Source organism: Mobula hypostoma, chromosome 31 (assembly GCF_963921235.1).
Source record: "Mobula hypostoma chromosome 31, sMobHyp1.1, whole genome shotgun sequence".
Taxonomy (NCBI): domain Eukaryota; kingdom Metazoa; phylum Chordata; class Chondrichthyes; order Myliobatiformes; family Myliobatidae; genus Mobula; species Mobula hypostoma.
In genome coordinates, this window is record NC_086127.1 from 2,363,984 (window position 1) to 2,389,067 (window position 25,084).

At 43.6% G+C, this 25,084-nt stretch overlaps 1 protein-coding gene across 3 annotated transcripts; it reads left to right on the forward strand.

Moving 5' to 3' along the window:
• The first annotated feature begins 3,590 nt into the window (after positions 1-3,590).
• LOC134340000 (NACHT, LRR and PYD domains-containing protein 3-like) lies at positions 3,591-21,466 on the forward strand. Of its 3 annotated transcripts, none has more exons than XM_063036862.1 (5): positions 3,591-3,726; positions 11,012-11,115; positions 15,729-15,815; positions 19,743-19,925; positions 20,178-21,466. In XM_063036862.1, exons 2-5 carry the CDS (start codon positions 11,084-11,086, stop codon positions 20,257-20,259), a joined length of 384 nt encoding a protein of 127 aa, XP_062892932.1. In that variant the 5' UTR covers positions 3,591-3,726; positions 11,012-11,083; the 3' UTR covers positions 20,260-21,466. The 3 variants fall into 3 exon arrangements, with proteins under 3 accessions (XP_062892932.1, XP_062892931.1, XP_062892930.1); XM_063036861.1 differs by having other exon boundaries at positions 3,595-3,733; XM_063036860.1 differs by lacking the exon at positions 3,591-3,726 and having other exon boundaries at positions 11,100-13,777.
• The last annotated feature ends 3,618 nt before the right edge of the window (positions 21,467-25,084 follow it).

A 25,084-nucleotide genomic window follows, 5' to 3' on the forward strand; every position in this document is an offset into this window, starting at 1 on the left:
TTTAGTATTCACAATGGAAATGGAGCCCCCCGATTGTTGGGATACCTCACAGCAGACTCAGAAGCTACAGTATGCAGGTACTAAGGAAGGGGATGTGCTAGAGCTTTTGGAAAGCATCAAGTTAGATAAGTCTGGAAGGGATGTATCCCAAGATACTCTGGGAAGCGAGGGAGGAATTTGCTGAGCCTCTGGCGATGATCTTTGCATTATGAATGATGACGGGAGAGCGTCCGTAGGGTTGGAGGTTTCCGCATATGTTCTTCTCTTATTCAAGAAATGGCCCAGAAAATTATAGACCAGTGACTCTTACTTCAGTGCTTGGTAAGTTGACGGATAAGATCCTGAGAGGCAGGGTTTATAAGCATTTAGACAGGCATTATATAATTAGGAATAGTCAGCATAGCTTTGTCAAAGGCAGATCATGCCTTACGAGCCTGACTGATATTTTGAGGATGTGACAAACGCATTGATGAAGATGAAGCCGTTAATATAGTGCATATGGATTTCAGCAAGGCATTTGACACGTTACACCATGCAAGGCTTATTGAGAAAGGAAAGAGGCATGGGGTCCAAGAGTACATTGCTTCGTCGATCCAGAACTGCCTTGGTGGTTATAGTCAGGTCATATTCAGCATGGAGGTCGGTAACCAGTAGTGTGCCTCAAGGATCTGTACTGGGACCTCTATTCTTCGTGATTTTTATAAATGGCATGGATGAGGAAGTGCAGGGGTGGGTTATTAAATCTGCTGGTGAAACAAAGTTCGAGTGTGTTCTGGGTAGTGTGGAGGGCTGTCAGAACTTACAGTGGTACATTGATAGGATGCAAAACTGCGCTCAAAAGTGGCGGATAGAGTTCAACCAGATAAGTGTGAGGTGGTTTATTTTGGTAGGTCAAATATGGTGGTAGAATATAGCATTAATAGAAACAAAGAAACATAGAAAATAGGTGCAGGGGTAGGCCATTTGGCCCTTCGAGCCTGCACCGCCATTCAGTATGATCATGGCTGATCATCCAACTCAGAACCCTGTCCCTGCTTTCTCTCCATAACCCCGATCCCTTTAGCCACAAGGGCCATATCTAACTCCCTCTTAAATATAGCCAATGAACTGGCCTCAACTGTTTCCTGTGACAGAGAATTACACAGATTCGCCACTCTCTTTGTGAAGATGTTTTTCGTCATATCGGTCCTAAAAGGCTTCCCCTTTATCCTTAAACTGTGACCCCTCATTCTGGACATCCCCAACATAGGGAACAGTCTTCCTGCATCTAGCCTGTCCAATTCCTTTAGGGACTTATACGTTAAATAAGATCCCTCCTCAATTTTCAATATTCCAGCGAGTATAAGCCTAGTCGGCCCAGCCTTTCATCATATGAAAGTCCTGCCATCCCCGGAATCAATCTGGTGAACCTTCTTTGTACTCACTCTATGGCAAGGATGTCTTTCCTCAGATTAGGGGACCAGAAGTGCACACAATACTCCAGGTGTGGTCTCACCAAGGTCTTCTACAACTGCAGTAGTACCTCCCCGTACCAGTACTCGAATCCTCTTGCTATGAATGCCAGCATACCATTCGTATTTTTCACCGCTTGCTGTACCTGCATGCCCACTTTCAATGACTGGTGTACAATGACACCCAGGTCTCGTTGCACCTCTCCTTTACCTAATCGGCCACCATTCAGGTAATAATCTGTTTTCCTGTTTTTGCCACCAAAGCGGATAACCTCGCATATTGGCACATTAAATTGCATCGGCCACGAATTTGCCCACTCACCCAACCTATCCAAGTCACCTCGCATCCTCTTAACATCCTCCTCACAGCTAACACTGCCTCCCAGATTCGTGTCATTCACAAACGTAGAGTTGCTGCATTTAATTCCTTCGTCTGTCATTAATATATATTGTAAACAACTGGGGTCCCTGCACTGAGCCTTCCGGTACCCCACTAGTCACTGCCTGCCATTATGAAAAGGTCCGGTTAATTCCCACTCTTTGCTTCCTGTCTGCCAGCCAGTTCTCCACCCACACCGATACCTTACCCCCAATACCGTGTGCTTTAAGTTTGCCCACTAATCTCCTGTGTGGAACCTTGTCAAAAACCTTTTAAATTTCAAATATACCACATCCTGTGGTTCTCCCCTATCCACTCTACTAGTTACATCCTCAAAAAATTCTATGAGATTCGTCAGACATGATTTTCCTTTCACAAATCCATGCTGACTTTGTTAGATGATTTCATCGCTTTCCAAGTGTGCTGTTATCACATCTTTGATAACCGATTCTAGCATTTTCCCCACCACCGATGTTAGGCTAACCAGTCTATAATTCCCCAGTTTCTCTCTCCCTCTTTTTTTTAAAAAGCGGGGTTACATTAGCCACCCTCCAATCAACAGGAACACGTCCAGAATCTAAAGAGTTTTGAAAAATTATCACTAATGCACCCACTATTTCTTGGGCTACTTCCTTAAGCACTCTGGGATGCAGACCATCTGGCCATGGGGATTTATCTGTCTTTAATCCCTTCAATTTACCTAACACCACTTCCCTACTAACATGTATTTCCCTCAGTTCCTCCATCTCACTAGACAATTGGTCCCCTACTATTTCCGGAAGATTATTTATGTATTTATGTACTCCTTAGTGAATACAGAACCAAAGTACTTATTCAATTGGTTTGCCATGTCCTTGAACCCATGATCAGTTAACCTGTTTCTGACTGTAAGGGGCCTACATTTGTCTTAACCAATCTTTTTTTTTTCTTTTCACATATCTATAATAGTTTTTACAGTCTATTTTTTATGTTCCCTGCCAGTTTTCTCTCATAATCTTTTTTTTCCCTTTCCTAATTAAGCCCTTTGTTCTCCTCTGCTGGACTCTGAATTTCTCCCAGTCGTCAGGTGTCCCGATTTTTCTGGCTAATTTGTATGTTTCTTGTTTGGAATTTATACTATCCCTATTTTCCCTTGTCAACCACGGGTGCACTACCTTCCCTGATTTATTCTTTTGCCAAACTGGGATGAACAATTGTTGTAGTTCATCCATGCGATCGTTAAATGCTTGCTATTGCATATCCACCGTCAACCCTTTAAGTATCATTTGCCAGTCTATCTTAGCTAATTCACGTCTCATACCTTAAAGTTAATGGTCAGACTCCTGGCAGTGTGGAGGATCAGAGGGATCTTGTGGCCCGAGTCCATATGCCACTTAAAGCTGCCGCCCAGGTTGTCTCTGTGGTTAAGAAAGCAAACGGTGCATTGGCCTTCATCAATCAATTGTTTAATAGCCGAGAGATAATGTTGCAGCTATATAGGACCATGGTCAGACCCCACTTGGAGTACTGTGCTCAATTCTGGTCGCCTCAGTGCAGGAAAGATGTGGATACTATAGAAAGGGTGCCGAGGAGATTTACAAGGATGTTGCCTGGATTGGGGAGCATGCCTTCCGCCATTACCAACCTGAAATTCTAATTTCACCTCCAGAGTTTAGAGAATACACTGGCTTGCCTCAAGAAATTATTCAGGAAGCATGGGAAGAAAATGAACAACACCAGGAAGAATGCAATCAATCTGATATTGATTCCAAGCATAAAGACCAGCCCAGATCTCAGCCATTGACTGGGCGAAAGCCTGCTACAGAAAGTGAAGAATCTATCGCCAGTGAAGTTGATGAAGTTCAAAGATCATCAAATACTGAAGTGAGGATGCAAAGCCCCGAAGAGAACATAATTGTAAGTGGTAAGGGTTCTTATTTTTTTGGTATTGTTTTGTTTTTTTCGTGTTTTATTTTTGTTACAGTATGCGGCAGAAAAATGCCTGCTATGGATAATGCATAGAAAATGCTTTAGCCGTGCTCTGCAGCGCTAGGACTACCGTTTATATTACTGAAGACGTATTGTGGAGCTCGAAATTAACTAAGTACTTTATCATTTCGTTTACAACTATATCTAGCCGAAGAATCACACACAAAACGTTGGAGGAAATCTGCAGATCAGACAGCACCTAATGAAACGAGTAAACTGTCTACTTTTCGGGCCTAGACCCTCCCCCATGGCACCGGTACGAATCTTACACTGTTTTATTGCATCCCAATGCAAGTATGCCGGAGAACGAAGATTACTTGCGTTGCATTGGAAATCAACAGTACAGCTCACTTGTGCACAGAGTGTAAAAGTCTCCTTTGTTACACAGCTGGAATTGATTGACGTAACAACAACGAGCTTATTGTCCTATTCTAGCGGGCATGTATAAACCGAAATGAGATCCCCAGTGATTTTCTCATGTAGGTTCCAAAATGAGGGTGATATATGTGCTAGATGTTAGTGTGGATCTGAAAGATAATACTCCAACATGTGTCACATTGTACTCACATCAGTATCTGCACAGTGGTTCAGCGAGCTAGCAGAGTTGAAGCCGGATATATTTGTCCCATGCGCAATGTGAACCTGCAGAGCAGTTTGCCTCGCGAATGCCCGAAGTGTCAAACATGCATTGCTCAAGTGTATGTCCAGTTCCGCCCTGGAAAACTGGTTGCACACCTGCTGGGTATATATCGGATTCATAAATTGAAAATCACGCGGTTGGTGATCGACAACATCCCAGGTCTCGCAAATTACAAGTGCTCGGTGGGAAATCTATGCGTTGAGTCAAGAGAGATGACAGTGATATTAAGGGGCTTTTTTTTCATCTGTATTTACTTGGGTGACGGAGAGAGAGAGCCGATAGATCGGAATCAGATTTATTATCATCGTTATGCGTCGTGAAATTTGTTAACTTACCAGCAGCAGTTCAATGTGATACATAATATCGAAGACGAAAAAAATAATAATAATACAAATTAAATAGATCAATTACAGTATGTATAAACATCTATTTCTGCAAAAGAAAAAAAAACACAGAAATAATATATATTTAAAAAGTGAGGTACTGTTCATGGGTTCAATGTCCATTTAAAACTCGGATGGCAGAGGGGAACAGGTTGTTCCTGAATAGCTGAGTGTGTGATTTCAGGCTTCTATACCTCCTACCTGATGGTAACAGTGAGAAACGGGCATGCCCTGGGTTCTCGATGTCATTATTAATGGACGCTGCCTTTCAGAGACCCGGCTCCTTGAAGATGTCCTGGGTATATTGTAGGCCAGTACTTAAAATGGGGCAGACTACGACCCGCTGCAGCTTATTTCGGTCCGGTGCAGTAATCACCCACCCTCATAACAGACAGTGATGCAGCCTGTCATAATGCTATCCACGGTATATCTATCGAAGTTGTTGAGTGTTTTTGTTGACATGTTATATGTCTGCAAACTTTTAATGAAAGTATTTGAAACCTTCTGTTGTCATTCTAAAGCTTCCCTATCTGTAAACTTACCAATATCTTTTGTTCTAATCTTTGTCTTCCTTTTGGGCCTTTAAGTTGACATTGACGTCTCTTTTTAATCACGGCTATATTATTATTTTGTTTGTTCCAAGGTTGTCAAGCCGAGGGGTGGTAGTGGGGACAAGCTCCCACTACCTAAAAGTGCTCCTCACGGAATGCGCCTCAAATAGCCTCTGACAACCAAGTCTAACTCCTGGCCTTCTCGTGTGGCTTAACCTCTAAGCGCAGCGGAACTGTTTCTACTGACAGAGAAGGGGCGAAGGTGGGTCCTGGCGCCTTAAAACCAGTGCTTCGGGTAGATGGAGATCGCCAGCCTGGGAAGGCCGTCCATCTAAGAGAGGGAAACTATGATTTCAAAGATCCGCTGCCTTGCGGCCATACCCACTGATGGGAAAGGCTTCGGGAACAAACCCTGAGAACAAATCCGGAGCTGGAGTCCCTAAGGCAGTTGCCTTCAACCTCGTTCTGAAAACTCCTGCGGCGACACTGGTGCCAAGCTGTATCGGCCTTCCCTTGGACAACATCGGTGTAGTGGAGAGGGGAGACTTGCAGCATGGGCAACTGCCAGTCTTCCATACAACCTTGCCCAGGCCTACGCCCTGAAGAGGACACTCCAGCGTCGCCTCACCGCGACGGCACAACACGGAAAGTAGCAGTCTACCGGTTATAAACCTGTGCTCGACTGGCGTATATCAAGGCGCCAGGGGATGCTTTCGACGGAGGGAGAGACCATCGCGTCTCACTGGACAGCCTCAAGCTGGGCAGTCCTCAGCCAATTAGGTGCTGTCCCGCCACAGTCCCCCCTCTCCACTGAGTGCTTGGGGCTTTGGGATACAAGTAGCCCAAACTGCGGACTGTAAACGCTGCACCAAGCACAACTAGAAGACAAAGAAAGAAGTCAGCTCTCAGACTAGGATGTTGGAATATACGGATCATGACAACTGGTATATCAAACGACCTTCGGGAGATCAGCGACACACGCAAGACAGCAGTGATTAGCAATGAACTGTTAAGACTCCAAGTGGACATCGCAACGCTCCAAGAGACACGTCTTGCAGAATCGGGAACCCTACGTGAAAGAGACTATACCTTATTCTGGCAGGGGAAGGGCTCAGACGAGACCAGAGAGCATATGGTGCCGGCTTTGCCGTGAAGAATTCGCTGCTGTAGATAGTAGAGTCTAGCGAGAAAGGGACTGAGCGGATTTTCTCACTTCGACTCCACACATCCGACGGGCTTGTCAACCTTGTCAGCGTCTATGCCCCAACCCTCTACTCTACACAAGACACAAAGGGCAAGTTCTACGACCAGCTCTCAATGATGATACAAGAGATCCCAAGTCAGGAACAGTTGCTCCGACTTGGTGACTTCAACGCCAGAGTGAGCGCCGACCACGACTCCTGGCGAAGCTGCCTGGGGCGGAGTGGGATTGGCAGCATGAATTACAACGGGCAACGACTGCTCGAGTTTTGCATGCTCCACGAATTGTGTGTTACCAACACCTACTTCCAGATCAAAGCTCAGCACAAAGTGTCTTGGCGGCATTCCCGCTCCAAACACTGGCACCAGCTAGACCTGAAAATCACAAGACACCGTCACCTGAAAAACATGCTCATGACTCGCTCCTTTCAGAGTGCCGACTGTGACATGGATCACTCTCTGGTTTGCTGCAAGATCAGACTTCGGCCGAAGAAGATGCACTGCGCCAAGCCTCCGGGCAAGCAGCGCATCGATGCCAGTAAGACACAGCACCCAGTCAAAGCTGCAGAGTTCATCAAGTCACTGGACGATGTTCTCCTTGCAGACCCACCAGAATGAGATGCTCAGCAGAGATGGGATACTCTCAGGGATACTATCCACAGCATTGCACTCAACCCTGCTCCAACAACGCCGTCTCCGCTGGCTGGGCCACGTACACCGCATGTCAGACGGAAGGATCCTGAAAGACCTTCGGTACAGAGAACTGGCCTCCGGCAAGAGAGCGCAAGGGTGGCACCATCTTCGTTTCAAAGACGTTTACAAGAGAGACATGAAGTCACTGAAAATCAACGCCGAGAGGTGGGAGGACATCCCAAGCGATCGCTCTCACTGGAGGCTGGAACTACGCAGAGGTCTAAAAAGAGGAGAAGAGTAGCTGAGACTTGCTGCTGGAAAAAAAAAAGAAAGTACACTCGTCGGAAAAACAGCACCAAGACAGCTCTGGGGGACAGTGCCTTCGTGCAGTCGCTGCAGCCGAGACTTTCACTCCCGTGTGGGAATCTACAGCCACAGCAGACGCTTCTCTAACACAGTCTGGAGCAGATCCATGTTCTCGAGAGACTAACGGTTGCCACCACCACATTATTTTGCCTTTAGGACACCTCTTCCTCATTACCTTATAAAAAAAACTAAATGTATATATAAATACACAGTATATCCAATTAATTCTGGCTAGCTCCTCTCTCAAGCCTCCCTACTTGCCTTTTTCTCCTCTGTAATGCTGATACATCTGACTTTAGCTCTCCGTCTAAAACTTCAAAGTCTATTCGATCATACTATGATCACTTGCTTCAAGGGTTATTTTACCTTCAGTTCGCTCGTCAATTGCAGTTCATTGCACAACATCGAATCCTGAGCAGCTGATCCCTTACTGGTCACAAGCCCGAGCTGCTGCAAAACACTATGTTAGCTCAGATTAGATTAAGAGGACACGAATTCCTTTTTTATTGTCATTTAGTAATGCCTGCATTAAGTAACGATGTGATGTTCCTCCAGTGTGATATCACAGAAACACAAGACAGACCATGACTGAAAAACTGACAAAAAACACATAATTATAACACATATTTACAACAGTGCCAACAATACCGTAATTTGATAGAAGAACAGACCATAGACACGGTAAAGAAAAAAAGTCTCAAAGTCTCTCGAAAGTCCAAAGATCTCACGCAGACGGTAGAAGAGAGAAACTCTCCCTGCCATCAACCTGCAAGCACCGCAAACTTGCCGATGCAGCAACATTGGAAGCACCCGACCGCAGCGGACTCAGAATCCGTCCGAAAACTTCGAGCCTCCAATCAGCTTTCCGACACCGAGCACCGAGCATCATCCTCTGCCGAGCGCTACGACCACACCCCAGCCACCGAACAACAAGCAAAGCCGAGGACTCGGGTCCTTCCCCACTGGAGATTCTCGATCGCACAGTATCAGTAGCAGCGAAGCAGGCATTTCGGAAATTTCACCTGTTGTTCCTCTGTGCTTTCATGCCTGCCTCCATCAAATCAGGATTGTACACCGCACCCTACTTGTCAGATAACAGACATCACCACCGGAGTTGCCACTGCGAGCTGCGTCACGCCGCGATCTTCTCCTTCCACCGTTCAGTAAACCTTGCAGTTACTAAGAATTATCGACAATGATTCAACACCTTCTGACCCTTTGTAACTACGGTCGAATGATTTGATGTCATTTTTACAAACAGAGCATCACCGCCCCTCTGTCTTTGTACCTGTTCTTTCGATAAAATGTGTATCCTTGAACATTAAACTGCCAACTCTAATCTGTCTTCAGCCATGGTTCAATGATGCAACTCTCACTGTTCATGGACCTTAGTCCGTGTACTGCTTGTATTCAAGTATAACAGTTTCAGTACGGTGTGCACTTTCCTCGATTGTGTACACCTTTTCGTTGCAGCTCAGCCTTTTGTGAGACTTTTTGCCCTATCATTAGCCTCGCCTTTGCTGGAACTCTCACTACACATTGCGTCTGTTTGTAAAGGAACTATCATACCTGTTCCCGTACCCCCGCCAAATTAGTTTAAACCCACCCTAACATCTTTCGCCAACCTGCCGCAATGCTATTGGACCCCTCGTGTTCAGATGTAATCCATCCCTCCGGTACAGGTCATACCTTACCGAGAAGAGATGTAGAGGCAAGGACTGATTCTGGACATTCAGTATGGCTTTATGCGTGGTAGATCATGTTCATACAAACTTGCGGAGTTTTTTTAAGGAGTTCCTGGGAATGTTCATGAAGCCGAGTCAGTGAATGTTATTCATACATACATTAGTAAGGTACTTGACCATGTTCCTCATGGAAGGCTGGTCAAGAGGTTTCAGTCGCTCGGCATTCAACATGATTCAGTTAATTTGATTAGACATTACTTTGTAGGAGAAGCCAGACAGCGGTAGTAGGTCTTTGCCTCTCTGACTGGAGGACTGTGACTAGGGGACTACCGTGCCGATTGATTTGCCTACTATCTCAAATGATAGCGTGTAAACAGGATCACCAGGATCGATGGGTGTTGTGGACAGAGGGGAAGGCTATCCCGTCATGTAGTGGAATCTTTACCAGCTGAAAAAGTGTGCTGAACATGACAGATGGAATTTATCGCAGACAAATGGGAGATATCACACCTCGGTAGGACCAACCAGGACAGGGCACTGAGGAGTGCAATAGAACAAAGTAATACATGTCCATAATTCAATGAGAATGGCATCTCAAGTAGATATAGCCATAAAGAAGACGACAATATCGTGGTATTCCTCCAGGTCTAATATTCCAACACTAAATATGAAAATGGAATTGGTCGTAACCAGATGTTGTTCAGACCTCAGAAAAATTCAGGTATCATAAAGTTGACCACTGTGCCAATAATGTCCAGGGTTCTTTATATTTCAAGACAAGATTAGCACGGGGCATAGATCAGCACAGGAAAATATGACATGGGAGGCATTGATAAGACAGTGAGAATAGTAGCAGGACTGGCAGCTCAGGACTCTAGGGTTCCGTTGCTTCGAACGTGACAGGGATTAAAGTGGGAGGGTGGCGTTACTCATCAGGGAAAACGTCGATGTTTCAGTCCTGCAATAAAAACAGTTCTGTTGAGGGACTACAGAGGTGATCAGAAACGGCTACTCATAATGATTAAGGGCAGAACTATGTCCCGCATAGTCGAGATTGAGTCCGGTATCATATGGAGATGAAACATTTTTCAGTTGAGGAGAACAGAGTCAATTGATAGAGATGACTGCCGTTATCACAACCACTTCCTGTAGTCTCAGAGTCAGAATGTTCTTATGCTACGGATGTCAGTATATTGCAGATGTTTATATAATGGACTGTGCGTATAGCTGAATTGCATTCTTCATTGAGTTAGACTGCATAGCTTCGCAGGAATGACTGTTGGGTCCTGGGTATCCTCATAATATTTGAGTAGTCTTGTATCTCGTATGTAGATTGCCGTACGTTGGCATTCCGTTCATTCTCATACATGTTGGCAATAGAGAGGTAACAACAACGAGCGCATATCCAGTGCGGGGTCCGCATTCTAATGCGCATGCGAGAACGGAAAATTGTTCTTGGAAGCTTAATTGATTGACAGCCACTGTACCAGGACGTATCACACGTTTTCCAAGTGAAATAGCTATACCTGTATCCAATTCAAATGCTCTTAAATGTATTAATAAGGCGAGTGTTCTTTTATACAGCCAAAAATATAAAAATAATTACATATTTTGTTATTTGAAACAGAAATTCATCTTTCAAGTAGAAACCGCAAAAATGCCGAACCATTTTTCTCCGTTGTACCACCTCTAGGGTTACAAATTTCCATCGAGAAATTAACGAAACTACCGACGTATTCTGTACGTTTCCTGCAGATGCATCAAAAGAATCGCAGCAGCGCCGGAAGGGCAGTACTGATTCAGACAGCGATAGAGAGTTAAGGCTGGATGTCGATCAAGATCAAGTGGAATCTCAGTCGGTGAGAGGAATACATTCTCTTGCGGAATGTGATAGGACCATCATAAACAATGCGAAGGCAGCTCGACCGGATGCATTACAGTTGTTAGGGAAACAAAGCCTCGATGCGAGCAAAACTGACAATGGCGAGTTTTTTTTTCTAATCTCTGTCGCATTAACATTCCACCAAAAACAACACCATTCAAGCTCACCCTTGCCTCGCTGTTCGCAACAGAATGTCTCACTTTTTTTTTGTGGCTACATATCTATCTTTCCAATTGTATTCTTTAACCTATAGCATTTTGTTCACTCAACCAATCATATCCCATCGCTGTCGCCACAATCGTTTTTTTCCCCCTCCTCTAATTGTATTCACCATTGCTTGATGGTACAGCGTTTACTTGTTCCCTCTTCCTCTGATATCTTAATGCTGACGTTCTCTGTTCTATTCGCGCTTCCAGATCGTCTAGAAAAGAAGTGTCGAATTCGAATTTCCCCCAATGATGCCACCCTCCCCATGAACTCCTCTAGCATTTAATTTGCTGCTACAGATTAAAGACGCCGCAGCTTCCAGTTTGTTACCACATCTTGCAGTTCTTGTAGTAGGAATCATATTGAGTAGAAAAGATTTAATTGAATAAATCGAACACCTGGCGTTTTCCCAATATAAGCACTGAAGCACAAACCCCAATGGCAAAGGTTTTCTCTGTGATGTCACATATCCCGGTTACTTACAACAAGTCCAACCAATTTCATAAGGACCACCGAGCTCTATTGAATAGCATTCGAATTCAACGCCCATGCAATGCTTTAAATGACACTTTTCTAGACTATCCGATATACTGACAGCAAACTGCAATACGTTTGCGACGAAATTACGAAAGTTCTGTTGATTTTATTCTTTCTCGTGTGTTACAGGTATTTAGTTGAAATATTGCATATTGTCTTTTGAAAGAAAATTGCTGTTTTGTTTTTTCTTGGTTCCATATTGAAGAAGTTGAACAGTTGCACAAGTGTCATCTCAGAGATCAAAATAAGCATTGGAAAGGCACAGAGAATGATGGAAGCGTATTGACTGAGAAACGTAACTTTGATGAGTTCTACACTGACTTATGCTTTATTGCCACGCCCCGGGAGAGGTTGTTTATTGAACACGAAGTGATGCTGGAGGAAAACACAAATCAAGACATTCAAGTTGATTTCCATCAATTGTTTAGAAGTGGCAACTCCTTAACAAACAAAACAACCATCACGGTGGTATGCGGGGCTGCTGGAACTGGGAAAAGCACCATGATACAGAAAATTATCCACGACTGGTCCACGGGGACTATGTACAAACTATTTAAGTTTATCTTGCATTTCCCGCTTCGGCAACTAAATGCAGTCAAACGTAAAACAAATTTAAACACGTTGATCCTTGACGCTTATCCTCACTTCAAAAGTAATCTCGAACATCTATGGAGTGAAACCAATAATCTATTGTTCATACTTGACGATTTCGATCAATTTGAGGGAATCGGTTATTATCAGGACGAGGTGAAGAAAGGGAACCCACAGCAAAAGTGCTTGGAACCGCAATCTGTTTGCTTAGTGTCCGATATTGTACATTCCCTCTTGCAGGGAGACTTGCTGAAGGGATGCTCGTTGCTGATCACAACCCGGCCGTGGAACCTCGAGACTCTGCACGAGGCACCGATAGATTCAACATTCCAAATCATTGGGTTCACCGCTGATCAAGCAAAACAATATTTTAATCGTTATTTTCGAGATGGGTTTCAAGTAGAAAATGTAATCAAACTCATTGAGCAGAGTGACATATTGCACAGCATGTGCCGTAACCCTTTATTCTGCTCGGCCCTTTGCTCTTCTCTGACGGCACAACAAATACAAGGAGAGAGGACAACCTGTGTCATATGCAGCTCTCCGGTGTTCACCTCCTTCTTTGCACTCCTTCTAGGCAGGTCCGGTTATAATGTGACATTTTCTCGAAATAGCTTCCGGACACTCGGCAAGTTAGCCTATGAGGTAATCAGTAATAAAAAAAATGCATTTGAATCCGACAAATTAAGTGATCTGAATTACTTTCTTCCCAATTTTGCCTCGACATTTATGATTCAAGTTCAGGACAACGATATGACTGCTTCTGTTTATAAATTCACACACTCCTTTATTCGGGATTTTATTGCTGCAGTAAGTAAACGGCTACATACAAAGGGAATTGAATTGCAAAGAATTTTAAACGATACGTTCACGTCCACAGACGGCAGATGGGTTATATTTTTACGTTTTCTTGTCGGCCTTTGTTCAGGGAAATCAAGTGATCTTCTAGAGAAGCTAGTGGGCAAACGAATTTCTGATGTATCCCTGTGCATCTCCGATTGGCTCTCGGAAAAGATTAAAAGGTGCATCGGGAAACTGGAGGGAAAGTATACCCAGAACACTTTATTAAACATTCTACACTGTTTATATGAATTTGCTGACGTGCAACTAACGAAGAATGCATTTACAATAATACCGGCAATAAAGTTGAATCAATGCCTTCTCAGACCTTCCGACTGCACGGTGATATCCACCACATTAACCTGCTCTGAAAGAGTTACAGAAATGGATCTCAGTTCATGCCGTTTACAACTTGAAGGAATCCAACAACTGGAGCACGTTCTCCACAAATGTGAAATTCTCAGGTAATTTAACAAACATTCCAAATGTATTTCTTCAGAGGCATAGCGAGGAACAGGCCCGTCCGTCCCAACGAACCTTGCCGCCCGACAGATCATGTATTAAGCAACAGCCTAATCGCAGGACAATTTGCAATGACGAGGTAATCTATTAACTGGTCAGTCTATGGATACAAGATCCTTGCAGATGGCGTTGTAACTGAACTCCCAACTCTTATGACCGCTACGCTACCATTACAAACAAAAACAAATATTTAATTTAAATAAAAAACAAATAAAGTCGCTAGGAGAAATAATGTTTCTCCTAATAATACGCTGTTTTTTACATCAATGTAATTCATCCCTGTCTCGCAAGCTGCTTTCTTTTCATGTTATCAGGAAAAGGGATATTAATCGCTAAAGTATTGTTAGCTGAGGTTTTGTATGCGAAGTATTCAATCATTCAAGTAGTGCATCAAAGGAGAGGAATGTTTGGATTGCCTTTATAGCTTTGGTTTTGCATGCGCCGACTTGAGCTACTCTCAGGTTTGTGTATTTCTGAACCATCTGTCCGCCAGCGATGTTCATGCACGTCTCTGGACTTACAGAGAATGGTGCAAAAAACATAGAAAAAAATAAAGAAACCAGTGAGTGGCAGTTCTGTTGGTGAAAACACCCTACTAATGTGAGAGGTCAGGGAAGGATGGTTAGACTGATTCCAGAGGACAGGAAGGTGACAGTAACTCAGATCGGCAGCGGTGCGCAGAAAGGTACTTCTGAACACGAAACACGTCCAAACTTGAAGTGGATGGGCTGCAAAAGCAGACAACGCTGGGCTCCACTCCTGTACTTAATAAAGTGGCAGTGGGTGTATATGTGAGTGTCTTCCAGTGCAATCTTCGGAGGCAAAAAGTAAAATTTTATTATATTTCTTACTTTGCTCTCGAGCCTATTTTATGGTCTTTCCAAGTCTCCATCAAATAATTACATATCACTTTATGAATTCGCTCTCAGCCTAGATGCATTTGTTTAAATGAAGCATGGCACTTATAGTGTTTCATTGCAATAGTACTCCAATTTCTAATATGAATGAAGCAATTCTATAGTCGTGGACACCCACTGAACACATCACATGGACCAAATTTCCAAATTGACTTTTCCCTTTGTTGTCAAAATTGGGAGTATTGAGTTATGGGGAAACGCCGGACAAACTCAGACAATTGTCATTGTACTGAGAGATACGATGGAGTGTCGAAATATAATTGTGAGAAGCACAGAGAGGGTGAATGCACAAGTTATTTTCATAGGGAGAGGAAACTAAGAAAAAACTACATGGCATAGATAGAATGTGAGTGGGAAAATAATTAAAACTACCTCAGGTTGTTGAGTATATAGAAGAAGTTTCAAAGGGATGGGTTTGAAGTTAGTGACAGCAGCAATTAAAATATGCTTATGTCAGCTCATGGATAAGAATGTACAGATTGCATGGCCCAGGCGCGGGCGAATGGTACGTAATTAGATGAACACCTTGTTGCGCAGGGGCTAATTGGGGCAGAAAGACTGCAATAATCGATAACTCTATAACTTTCTGATTTGATCTCGGTAACTCAGTATTTGACACTAAATTGAGTTGAGATGCAAAACTCCACTGTCGGCATCAACTCTCTTCTCCTCATGGAATAATGTCGGATAGAGAGCAAACCTATTGACTTTGAAAAGTACATTGATTCCGAAATATCAGTCCACTAAAATACATCAAATGCTTTATGTTTCATTTGCGTTTTACAACCAGAATTACAAAATGTATCAATTGAGCTGCAAAACATCTTCGTAGCTTTATTTACCTAGACAATCAATCATGAAATCACCAAAAAAAAAGCAACATAGCTTTCTGGATCATTGACAGAAACATGTCGAACACGTTGACTAATTGCTAAAATCTGTGTTCTATCCTCCGGCCACGATTCTGCACGTTTAGACTCAATGGAAATGACCTGCGAGATGCTGGGGTGAAGTTTCTTTCTGAAGTTCTGAAGAAAAGTAATTGCAAAGTGCAAAGACTCGAGTAAGTATACATCAGGGTATTACTCTGTAGGCAGTCAGTTGCCATTTAACAATTGTGTTTCTGAGGTTAGACATACTAATGCAATCAAGATACTGTCTAAACTGTGAGTTCGGTATACCATTAGTGCCAGACTTGGATTCTCTTAACTGCTACCCGTTGCACGCGCGCCTGTGTATGTGTATGCGCGCGTGTATGTTTGTCTATGTGTGTGTATGTGTTCGTTGCAATTGAATTTCTATGAATTTATATCACGAGTCGTTTGTGTGTGTATGCTTCGGTCTGCCTGTCTTTCTATGTCTCGTGTGGTGTGTGTCTGTGCGTTGTGCCTTTGGGGCTCTGACATCTATGGCAATGTTGCAATGTGTGCATATGTGTGTGTGTAAGTGTGTGTGCACGTCTATGTTTTACTAGTGTGTGTGTGATTGCGTGTGTCTGTTTATATGCTGTACCTGCAATATTTATTTTTATTTGTGCGGAAGCGTTTATTGGCTGTGCGAGTGGACAGGTGGACGTCTGTGTGTAAAACTGTGTGTCTGTGTATGTGTGTGCTTTTATTAGTGGCCTATCTCACCTGCTTAACGGTGTTTGTGTGTGTGTGTGTGTGTGTGTGTGTGTGTGTGTGTGTGTGTGTGGTGAAAATTACGGTGAAAGTTAGCAGAGACTAAATAGAGACAGAATGAGAGGATTAAACAGAGATGCGACACAAGACATGGGACTGACACCAGCGCCTTTCCGTTTGGATGGGCTTCACCTGAGACTTGCATGAGCCAGTAGACCCGGAAAATGGTTAACAATAGTTGCAGGCACATCCTTTAAGTAAATGGGTGCGGGGGTGGGCGTGGGGTCACGGTCTCCAAACACGGGATGCTTAATAAGTCAAGATAAACGAGGTGAGATACAGCTGACCTCAGATGGTATTGCTGAACTGACAAACATATTACAGCAAAGTGGAATAAACTTACTTCATAGAGGTAAACAACAGGAATTCTGCAGATGCTGGAAATTCAAGCAACATACATCAAAGTTGCTGGTGAACGCAGCAGGCCAAGCAGCATCTATAGGAAGAGGCGCAGTCGACGTTTCAGGCCGAGACCCTTCGTCAGGACTAACTGAAGGAAGAGTGAGTAAGGGATTTGAAAGCTGGAGGGGGAGGGGGAGATCCAAAATGATAGGAGAAGACAGGAGGGGGAGGGATAGAGCCGAGAGCTGGACAGGTGATAGGCAAAAGGGGATACGAGAGGATCATGGGACAGGAGGCCTAGGGAGAAAGATGGGGGGGTGACCCAGAGGATGGGCAAGAGGTATATTCAGAGGGACAGAGGGAGAAAAAGGAGAGTGAGAGAAAGAATGTGTGCATAAAAAGGAGTAACAGCTGGGGTACGAGGGGGAGGTGGGGCCTAGCGGAAGTTAGAGAAGTCAATGTTCATGCCATCAGGTTGGAGGCTACCCAGACGGAATATAAGGTGTTGTTCCTCCAACCTGAGTGTGGCTTCATCTTTACAGTAGAGGAGGCCGTGGATAGACATGTCAGAATGGGAATGGGATGTGGAATTAAAATGTGTGGCCACTGGGAGATCCTGCTTTCTCTGGCGGACAGAGCGTAGATGTTCAGCAAAGCGTTCTCCCAGTCTGCGTCGGGTCTCACCAATATATAAAAGGCCACATCGGGAGCACCGGACGCAGTATATCACCCCAGTCGACTCACAGGTGAAGTGATGCCTCACCTGGAAGGACTGTTTGGGGCCCTGAATGGTGGTAAGGGAGGAAGTGTAAGGGCATGTGTAGCACATGTTCCGCTTACACGGATAAGTCCCAGCAGGGAGATCAGTGGGGAGGGATGGGGGGGACGAATGGACAAGGGAGTTGTGTAGGGAGCGATCCCTGCGGAATGCAGGGGGGCGGGGAGGGAAAGATGTGCTTAGTGGTGGGATCCCGTTGGAGGTGGCGGAAGTTACGGAGAATAATATGTTGGACCCGGAGGCTGGTGGGGTGGTAGGTGAGGACCAGGGGAACCCTATTCCTAGTGGGGTGGTGGGAGGATGGAGTGAGAGCAGATGTACTTGAAATGGAGGAGATGCGTTTAAGAGCAGAGTTGATAGTGGAGGAAGGGAAGCCCCTTTCTTTAAAAAATGAAGACATCTCCCTCGTCCTAGAATGAAAAGCCTCATCCTGAGAGCAGATGCGGCGGAGACGGAGGAATTGCGAGAAGGGGATGGCGTTTTTGCAAGAGACAGGGTGAGAAGAGGAATAGTCCAGATAGCTGTGAGAGTCAGTAGGCTTATAGTAGATATCAGTGGATAAGCTGTCTCCAGAGACAGAGACAGAAAGATCTAGAAAGGGGAGGGAGGTGTCAGAAATGGACCAGGTAAATTGAGGGCAGGGTGAAAGTTGGAGGCAAAGTTAATAAAGTCAACGAGTTCTGCATGCGTGCAGGAAGCAGCGCCAATGCAGTCGTCGATATAGCGAAGGAAAAGTGGGGGACAGATACCAGAATAGGCACGGAACATAGATTGTTCCACAAACCCAACAAAGGAAGATTGGTTTAGGTTTCGTCATCATTGACGAACAAGAAATAATAAGAGACCTTATCATTAACAGCCTATGGCAGGGCAGGTAGTGACCAGGATATGACAGAATTCAATATGTAGTGTTAAGATACAAACCCTGCTTTCAGGTTCAACAAGAGCAATTATATTGGCGTATGAATTGAGTTTCGGAGATGGACTGCAAAAACAAGTCGATGAAAAGCGACAGATTAATAGAGTTAGGCTGCAATGTGGATGGTCCGCGGTAACAGTGAGGATATGTGTTACTGGCAGTGAGAGTGTACCATTCCACTGATGTGAATGAAACTACACAACCAGAGTCACATCTGACCTTATGCGTTATCTCCAGAGAGCCTTTAATCACGTGGTAGCGGTAAGATATGAATTTATAGCCTTGAAGAAATGCTACTACTTCCGAATTATAATTCTTTGATTAAAAGTTTTTGCAATCGCAGGTATTCAAACCAGCTGACCATAACACTCTAAAGTAATTAATTTCAAAGGAAGATGGGAACGTGCTAAATTTAAACGTAGAATATATTAAGCGACAAAACTGGTGGTAGGACAGAGTACAGGGCGGGACGTTTTTAGGGATTACCAACAATAGACTAGAAGTCCGATGGGAAGGCAGGAAAATCAGAGTAAACATGGCCGTAACATCAGAAAAATAATAAGAGTAAGAAATTCTCTGGATACGTAAGGAGGAAGAATACACCCCACGTGTGTTAGAGAAATTTAGAGAGCGATGATGTTAATAACAAGTAAGCAAGAAATGGCGAAAGTTCAGGTTCAGAATAAATTCATTACCGAAGTACATATTTGTCACTACATGAAATCTTGTTTTTTTTCCTTCTTTGCCTGTATTCACAGTACAACAAGGAAATGCAATAGAATCAATGAAAAACTACACATAAACGAAGATTGACAAACAACCAATATGCAAAGAAAGATAAATTGCAAACAAAAAAAAAAACAATCTTGACATCGCCTTTTCATCGGCCTTCTCCTTGGTAGACAGTACAAAGACAGCAAAGATAGCAATTGAGCTGATTTCCATAACAGGGAGGGAGGAATCTTTTAAACTCCCAGTCAGATAACCAAATGTTCACGTGTCGAAAGGAAGGCGTATTTCAGTGCACCCAAGCTTTGCACCTTAGGGCTCTAACGAAAGTAGGACCGAAGGGATATATCCGTCATTCCGAGCTCGCATAATTCGCGGAAGCTGCCAGACACATAGCACAGCGGAGAAATTTGCATCATGATCGATCACTTATAACCGTGTTCAACAGCGAGCAGTCATGAGGGCCGGAGCAGTAACTTCCATACTTACAAGATAAGACTGGGTAACAGTGCTGACTATAATATTTCACTTGTATTGCAGGCTTAAATCCAACAAGCTCACAGATGACTGTTTGGAAGATTTATTCGCAACTCTCGCTAGAAATCGTTCACTGACGAGGCTGGACCTGAGCAATTCCACAGAGCAAGAGGAGGAGGCCAACCGACTCACCGATCAAATGCTGCATAATGTTATACAAAGCAGTGATCTGAAGAAGAAAATCAGGTACGTTCCGCTTTATTCTTTATTTGCTTCTTTTTCAATCTCATGGCCCGTGTAAAGAAAAGATTCTCTCGTTTCATATTAAGTAGTAATATAAAATTAATACTTTCTTAACTCGTGAAGCAATAATTCGTTATTATATAAATTCGTACACCTAAATATTTATTTGATAAGAAACGCAACAATTTCTCTGCATATGGGTCAGGAAATTCTACTTGTAGGCATTTGTTAATTAGCTTTCTACGTTCGTTGCAGACTGACCTACTCTCGAGATTTTGAACAAAATGCTTCAAAGGATGAAACTGCGTTGAATGTTTTAACTGTAATCACAGAATGAAGGACAGATTATCAGCCTGGAAAACGTGCGTGTGAGGGACAAAGTACCAATGCTCTGCATATGCTGGAAATGCAAAACAACAATCCCACACTACGGAAAGAACTCTCAAGTCAGGCGGCAGCAATGAGGAGGAATAAGGAGTCGACTTTTCATGCCGGATTCTTCTTTGGGGATAAACAAGAACAGGGGAAGAAGCCACCAATATGGAATTTAATTGGATATTCAGGAAAGTCTACATAATCTAGTAAATGGAAAGACTGGCAACATTCAAGATAATCAACAAATCAAAATGAAACACTGAAATAGCGCTGACAACAAGGTAAAGGAACACAATTCAAAAGATCCAAACTACAGTCCACTATGGTTACTGACCCCAACCCTACATGATGAGAAGCAGGTTGTAGATTATTTTGCGATTTGCATGCACGGACAACCTACCGATCCAATCCGGACATCGTAATGTAACAACTTCGCCTGCTGTCAAAATGTTCCCGTAAGTTTTTCTAACCCTGACTGAGAATATCTTGCAGAATTCGGATCAAATTATACCGTGGAAGCAAAGAGTAAAACTGGGTGACGTGTAAGCAACTCAGCAGATAAAATGTCAATGCATTGTTCACGTTACCTTATGGCGTCAAGAACTATTGTGCTGCCCTTAAGGCATTTATTTGATTTTGTTGGGTCGACGCTTTAAATGATTTGCTTGTAACTATTTTCTAGTTAAAGTTAAAGTTTGATAATTATGTTGCAGTCAAACAAAGGTAAATTCATTGTCAATGAATATCGCTGCATGTGATAACGTCACGTCCGGTTTCGCCGTGTCTTATGTGTAACCTCCGGTTCGGGAAGGTGTAAAGGTGGGTTCCATGCGTGCAGCATGATCGTGAAGAGCTCCGTGTCTACCCACAAAGAAACATTATAGAAGCAACGCCGTAAGTTCCTATGAAGTATATGAAGTAAAAATATTACCGCGGTTTCTGTTAAGTGAAGCGGCGCGCTTGTCAGCTTTTCAATTTCAAACGCAGGGTGGGTTCGGGCCCGGCGGCGGTTTGACGCGACCCTCTCGCTCCCTACACGGGGCGGCTGGTGACACTCGCTAAAACAAGAGAGCGCTCGTGTTCTCCAGAATGAAACAGACGCTGTATATGTTTGTATTTTTTTTTATCAACAGTTTTCACCAGACGATGTTAATGTGGAAGAGTGAACAGTAAATAGTTAACCTTACCACGACTTTGTCTTCATTGGCTCCGGGTTAACTTGGTGTTTAGTCAGAGTTTCAACACACTGCACAAGAACTCTACCACTATGTTACCTCATTTTACTGAAAGTTACCTTATCCACGGTTGTGTTTGATTACATAATGGCTTCTCCCTATGTCTATACCGGCAGAACGAAACCTTACTAAAGGTAATTTGCAAATGCTGTGAAAGATTTGGAGAATACTCGGTTTAGTGCTTGTTCCGCATACAATATTGCTATGCAATTATTTCGAATGAGAGCGGATGTCTGAGGAGAGTTTCCTGATGTTATTCGTAATTCGAAACGGATGAATGACCTACGTGCACAGTCATTCATTTCCCTGCACAAGTGATTGCCACATGCTCACTAATTTTGGATATATTATTTCACCAGTATCGGGAGGGCATATTATTGACCCTGCACGAGTAACATGAGAGTAACACTTCACATATGAAAGCTAAAAAGACAGCCAACTGTTTTATTTTTCGGAAACAGCCGTTAACGTGTGCAGCGGACTTCAGTGTATGGCGATTCATCCTGATGTCTCACTGTAGAGACAATGCAGAAGATACCTCGCTTTAAAATTACCTCTCTCCGAAAATTAAAATCACTACAACGTGTAACGTACCAGAAACTGCATTGCCCGTCCTATTAGTCCACCTTTTGGGGAAAATCTCCTTCAGTCTTCACCCATTTACAAGATACCCGTATTTTGATTAGTAAAAGCGGAACAAAATTGGGGAAAGATATCGGTAGAAATGTCTTAAATTATTTACTTTGTTTTGCGTTGTGTTAATTTTAGCCACTGTTTACTCCGTGATGTTTTAATGACATTTAAATTGTTTTTTTCTTCTAAAAAGCGTACGCTTCAGTGCGTTACATTGACCTCATACCTGTCGGAATTTCTAACGATCTTTGTCGCTAACAATGATCCGAAAATATGACTAAAATTTAGGTAGCAAGTTTCTGACACAGAATATCGCACTGAGCCCGGGACGTGCATTCTACATTACACTAATTGATTGTTATATTTGAAAATATGAGTTATATGAAAAGGGTAGAATGTTAGTTGAATCAAGTTTGGAGCACACAACATTGCAAGGAAATATACCATTTGTCATTCGCCCAATTCTTGTTCTCACAAGTAAGTATTATCCGCGGGGAAATCGGACTCAGGCCAAGTTATTAACGATGCCGCTCACTGTCCAATGGGACAACTGCTTTTCTGATCCGGATGTTGATCCCAGCTACACATGTCTCCACTGTAGGGTGCCCAGGTCAAATCTAGCAACATTTCTAACGCCATCTGGAATACTAGCAAGGAGTCTACTGGTCAATATGTCTTTTGTCAACATTTGGCTGAAAACTGAAGGCGACTTAGTTTTGGCTCTTTCCAAAGCGGTTAAGTCTATAGCATTTCACCACAATACGTTCTGAAGCAACAGAATATTTGTATGTTTTCCGAATTATCTCATTCTTTAATTCTGGCCTTTGGATTTAAGTAGCATCCAGAAATATCATTTCTGCAATTTACTACTGCAATGTATTGCAACGTTTCCGCTGCTACAGTACAAAATGTTAAAGATTTAGAACTTGACTCTGGTTCTTATTCCGATACTTATTAATAAAACACTTTCAGCCATTTAGATTACTTCAGGAAGTTTCATTCCACATCCCGTTGCCAGAAATATGTGATGATGGTGTTGGAACAAAACAAAAGCAGAAAGATCACACAGAATTTGGTGTTTGAAATAATAGGCAGTTTATTAAAACAGTGCGCACCTGGAGACCTGGAAAAGCTGATCTACCTGAACATGAATTTGTTCGAGCTTTTACATTCTCAGTGGATGGGTTTGCCATCAAACCTAGCTATGGACATCAAAATAGTGACCCCAAGAATACTTAATTAACTAACGGACTAGGTTCGGATTGCAGAGTAAAGATTAATAGGTCTAACAGTAAATCCAAATTCTATTACAATAATGGGTGCACTGTAGAACACAATTAATGAAACTCCCGAATCTGAGGCGTTGTACTATGTCTCTACTTCGAGGCTTCGTCTATGGATGCTGTTACCACATTAGCAACTTCAACTAAAGCCTTCTCCATTTCTTCATAATGTTCAGTCTGTTTCCTCCTGACGAGGTCACGTACCCTCGCCTTGCCATGGCTGTCATGTCATCATGCGCTGCTCTCTTTGAAATTGCTCACTCTCTGTCCCTTACCTCATTTAAGGGCCGATGTTAGCGGGTTTCGTTCTGTCACCTGTGCTGACCTGTAGCCTGAGAGTTTTACTCCTGCCCTTAGGCTTCCTCCTTCATCCATAACAGACCATCTTGTTCCCAAATGGTACTTTCCTGACCCATCTACAAAAGAAGGCCAACACATCACTCCCGTCTAATGGCGTTTCTCTGTCGACTGACTTATGACGCCCATGCATTAGCTCCATGCACGCATCTGCCCTGTTCTATCAAACCAGACTATAGCTTACTATTTCTACGTAATTGTCAAGAGGTATCATTGCAGTTCCCCATTTCGCTCGCCTTCTGTCTTACACTGCCCGTATGTACCCTCCCTCCTAATGAGGGACTATGCTGTGAGGCGTGTGGAAGGTTACCTGAGCCATCAGAGCAATAGGTCTGTCGCACACACTGGCTATTGCTCCCATGCTCCGAATCCTTATCCCCGCTAAAGGTCCCAGTTTTACAGAATAATATGTTGCAGGTCACATCCTGTCACCATGATCTTCATATGAAACGGCTGTATATTACTCGCCCTGGACCTCACAAAAAAAAAGATGGAACGGTTTGCTCATTTCCACTTTGCAGATAGCATAAATGCGAGCGACCACGAGGAAATCTGCAGATGCTGGAATTTCAAGCAACACACATAAGAGTTGCTGGTGAATGCAGCAGGCCAGGCAGCATTTATAGGAAGATTCCTGCCAGAGTCCTGACGAAGGGCCTCGACCCGAAACATCGACTGTACCTCTTCCTGTAGATGCTGCCTGGCCTGCTGCGTTCACCGGCAACTTTTCTGTAAATGCGAGCGATTTTCCATTCCATTTTGGCTTTGAGAGACTGGACGTAGATGTCAGCGATTATATGTATAAGATAAGATATTTAATTGGAGTCTGAGGCAGAACTACTTAATTCCGAATGTGATGTATATGTGGAACGAGATTCCGGTGGAGGTGGTGCATATAGGTACGATTTCGGCTTTCAAGAGACGTTTGATTAGTGTATGGATTTGCGGGGAATGGAGGTCTATGGTCAGGTGCAGGCCGATGGGACTAGGCAGAATCGAATTTCAGAACTGGCCTAGTGGCCCATAGGACCTACTTTTCTTTTGAAGTGCTTTATCATTCAACTGTGTGTTCACGCTCCACCGTGAGGGTGCTCGGCAATCTTTTGGAGGCATCTTTCTTCACCCTGGCACTTTGAGGCAAAGCACCACCCCAGTGTAGACACGTAATTTACACTCCGCCTGGAAACTATCGAGACTCCAATCACTGCTGCCTTTAGCTTTGGATTTGTCAGTCTTTGCAGTGAACTGTCGGAGGTTGAAGTTTTTGAGACATTTGGCG

Bases quoted from the DNA above. Each gene is read 5' to 3' on its own strand.
- LOC134340000 (XM_063036860.1), top strand. From the start codon at position 12,255: ATGCTGGAGGAAAACACAAATCAAGACATTCAAGTTGATTTCCATCAA. The intron at 15,816-19,742 runs GTAAGTATACAT...CTTGTATTGCAG, and splicing joins TGCAAAGTGCAAAGACTCGA to GCTTAAATCCAACAAGCTCA. The intron at 19,926-20,177 runs GTACGTTCCGCT...CGTTCGTTGCAG, and splicing joins GATCTGAAGAAGAAAATCAG to ACTGACCTACTCTCGAGATT.